This window comes from Aplysia californica, unplaced genomic scaffold (genome assembly GCF_000002075.1).
Source record: "Aplysia californica isolate F4 #8 unplaced genomic scaffold, AplCal3.0 scaffold00056, whole genome shotgun sequence".
Classification (NCBI taxonomy): Eukaryota; Metazoa; Mollusca; class Gastropoda; order Aplysiida; family Aplysiidae; genus Aplysia; species Aplysia californica.
This window is the reverse complement of record NW_004797326.1, coordinates 1357817-1361331: the sequence shown is the minus strand read 5'-3', so window position 1 is coordinate 1361331 and position 3515 is coordinate 1357817. Positions and strand designations below refer to the sequence as shown.

Here is a 3515-nt window from a genome sequence, read left to right as displayed (position 1 = left end):
GTATTTTCGAAATGCGCTCTATTCTCTGGAAGTGAAAAGGGGATTTGTAGTATGTGTTTTGTAGCCCTGTCAAAGGTTTTGTGTTTTGGGTAACTGTTGGGTGTTGTTATACTGTTTTTTGTTTTGTTTTTAAAGGATAGACGAAATCATTATCTTTTCCTTTAATCTTTATACACTCACAAACGATAGGCCCACTACCAAAGACAGAAGAAGAAGAAGTAGAAGAGCAATAACAACACTTACAACAAGTACACACACAGAGAGAGAGAGAGAGAGAGAGAGAGAGAGAGAGAGAGAGAGAGAGAGAGAGAGAGATGGATAGCACGAAAGGCTATCAATTTCTTCTTTCTTTTTATATCAGCCAGTATTAAATGCCTTTAGAAGCACTTGGTTTGCGCATGGACTTGGGACTTTTACAATTTGTTCAAAGAGAAGAGTCAGCCATCTTGTTATGCAGAATCTTTGTCCAGAAGCAGTAATGGCGGGGTTTGGCTCTGAAGTCGATTCTTATTCCACCACTTTTCTCTATACTTTTTTGAATAACTCCACTATTTTTCATCCAATCTTCATGGAATTTTCACAAAATGAAGAGAAGAAGTAATACTAAAATTTTGTCTGTTGAATTTTTGATATATGGAATAGATTTTTGTTGGTGGTGTCTGGGGTGTGAATTTTCACGGATTTTTCGAAAACTTGAATGCTACCTCAGGAAAAAATTAATTTAAAATGTTTTAATTCGTGTAAGAAAAAAACAACAGACACATTTTTAGATCGAATGTTTGTGAACACGCATGCAAAAAAACAATCAATTTCCATGAGCAATAAGTGCTGTACTCATTACGTAAGACATGTCAATAAAATCCAATGTGGCGGCGTATCCATGGAAACAAAACTTTTTTCTCAAATTTGATTGCGGATTTTAAGACTCCTTACTATGCTTGTTATATGTGTGAAATTTGGTACAATTCGGTCCAGTAATAAGCGAGATAGCCTTCAGGTGTAAACCCCCCCCCCCTCCCTCCTTAACAGACGTCTTAGGTGTCTTCGGAGTGAGGTAGACGTCGGAAGTCTCAGCCACTGCTATCAGCTATGAACAATGGGCTTTTTTTTCCTATTGGGGTATGTCCTCATTGGCCTCGTCAATCAAATCAAATTTAAAAAAATAAAATTGTGTCTGTATGTGACATTCTCAATGCTTTTACCAATGCCAGAACTGAGAAATGTGATCTTTTTTCTGTTTTTAATAAAAGTGTTCTCTCTTTTGTATTTCATTTCAGAATTTCAAGCCCATCTTCGACAAGGTGAGTCCATATAGATCGAACACAGATTTTTTTCGCCCCCTACTGCCGACCCAGCAGTAATGGGTTTCTGACTTCAAGTTGGGGAAGTAAATTCGGCGTGGAAAGGAACTGGCCACCCTTCCACAATAATGTGCCGACGGCCAAGGAAGTTGTCTCACTAACAAAGCAATCCTCTATGTCCTGATTGGATACGGGAAAAACTTACATCTTTTTTACTCTCTTGTAACATATCTTCTGTTCTTTGGCAGTATCTTTTCCCTCTGTCTGCCTCTGCCCTTCTTTCCATGAAACTTTCCTATTGTTACAATATTCTCTAATGCTTCTTTCCGCATTGTGTGTCCGAAGAAATTTGCCTGTCGTTTTCTTATATTCATGATCAGTTGTTTTCTTATGACTACACAAATGACTACGTTTAAAAAAAAAATAAATTAGAATGATCTAGAAGTAAGACGATAATGTTCCCCCAATGTCTCTGTCCACCCAGCATGAGATCGAGGGCGTGGCGGTGCGCGACCTGCGGCGGGAGCTGGAGGAGGAAGGTCTCCTGGAGCACATCCCGCGCCGGCGCATGGACCAGCTGTTGGAACAGGCTGACCGGGACGCTGACCGACACATTACTTACAGAGAGTTTGTTCACATGGTGGGTTAGCCTGATGTGTGGTGTGTGTGTGTTTGGTGTGTGTTTGGTGTGTGTTTTTGTGTGTGTGTTTGTGTGTGTGTTTGTGTGTGTGTGTTTGTGAGTGTGTGTGTGTGTGGTGTGTGTGTTTATGTGTGTATGTTAGTGTGTGTGCGTTTGTGTGTGTGTGGTGTGTGTGTGTGTGTGTGTGTGTGTGAGTGGGTGTGTGTGGGTGTGTGTGTGTGTATTGTGTGTGTGTTTTTGTGTTTGAGACAAACAGAGAAAGAGAGAGAATGTGAGTGTGCATGTGTATCAGTGTGTGTGTGTGTGTGTTTGTGTGTTTTGTGTGTATTTGTGTGTGTGTTTATGTGTGTGTGTTTTGTGTGTGTGTGTTTGTGTGTGTGTGTGTTTGTGTGTCTGTGTGTTTGTGTGTGTGGTGTATGTAATTGTTGTGATGTTTTGCCTTCAGTGACCAGTGTGGATGTATTTGTGTGCCTCTCATGATCGAGAGGTAACGGCGTTTGTGTTTGTGTCATCTGCAGATGACCCATGACCTTACAGCAGAGGAGAGGAAACCTTTCAGGCGGATGATGCGGGCGGCCATCGCTGACATCATCCCGCGGCGGCAGAGAGAGGACTTCCTGGCCAACTACAACTGCTGCCCACCACCTTTGTTCATTCCACTCATCAGTGTTGCCGAGGTGGGAGGCCGGAGGATGATTTCCATGTTTCTTTTAATTATTGGCTGTAAAACAGTGCTTGCCAGCCTGGGCGATGTGGCCTAATTATGGGCAATTTGGTCATTTTGGTTGGTGGGAGGGATCGCGCGTGTAGTGTCAGGTATTATTTAATATATATCCCACTTGGAAATTCATGTAGGTCGGTGAAAGTGACTAGCACTGTTGTAAATGATTGTGGCATTATAGTTTGCTGTCAGAAATAGTTGTAAAAGCTCATAGAGCTTGCTGTCGAGTGGGGATATATGCTATACAAATGCTGTTTCTCCTACTCCTCTTCTATTATTGTTATTGTTATTATCTCTTTGTGTACTTGTGTTTGGTATTCCAATCGACATGCTTTGTGGGCGGTTTGCGGGTGCTCTGGGTGTGGTTTGCTCCTTCTTTCCTATAAAAAATCAATCGTCTCTATCTCCCTTCCTTCTTTTTTTTGTGTTTGTTACTCTCTTGTAACACCTCTAATCTTCGGCACTTATATGACCTTGTTACGCTTCAAGTGCCGTAAAACACTTACTAAAACTAAAACGACATGCTTTAAACTGTTAAGGGGTCCTCCTGCTTCACCCTGCCTGTCAGAGCCGATGGGGGCTAAGTGGGTAACGCTAACAGCTTCCTAATACTAATAGAAAGATGATGGAGACAGTAGAATAGACTTCTCTCTACAGAAATTGAATCCAAGTCTTTCGGGTGTAACTGCTCCTACCTATCCAGCTCCCTTGGGCTTATGTATTGTATGCCCTGGAGCTGTCGATTAAATTTAGCCCCATAAAATAATCCTCAATTTAATAAACTTTTACAGATTAATTATAAGTCCTGTGTTCTTGGTTTGTTCAAATTAAGTTAATATTGCTTTCCCCCGGC

General features: G+C 41.4%; 1 protein-coding gene across 1 annotated transcript in view; it reads left to right on the top strand.

Moving 5' to 3' along the window:
• The window catches only part of LOC101859158 (rhomboid-related protein 2), a gene marked incomplete at its 5' end in the record, with an annotated part of 29606 nt that overhangs the window by 15799 nt on the left and 10292 nt on the right, over positions 1-3515 (top strand). The window contains 3 exon segments of the mRNA XM_005093002.3: positions 1278-1301; positions 1786-1941; positions 2460-2618. Coding sequence (XP_005093059.1) covers positions 1278-1301; positions 1786-1941; positions 2460-2618 — 339 coding nt within the window.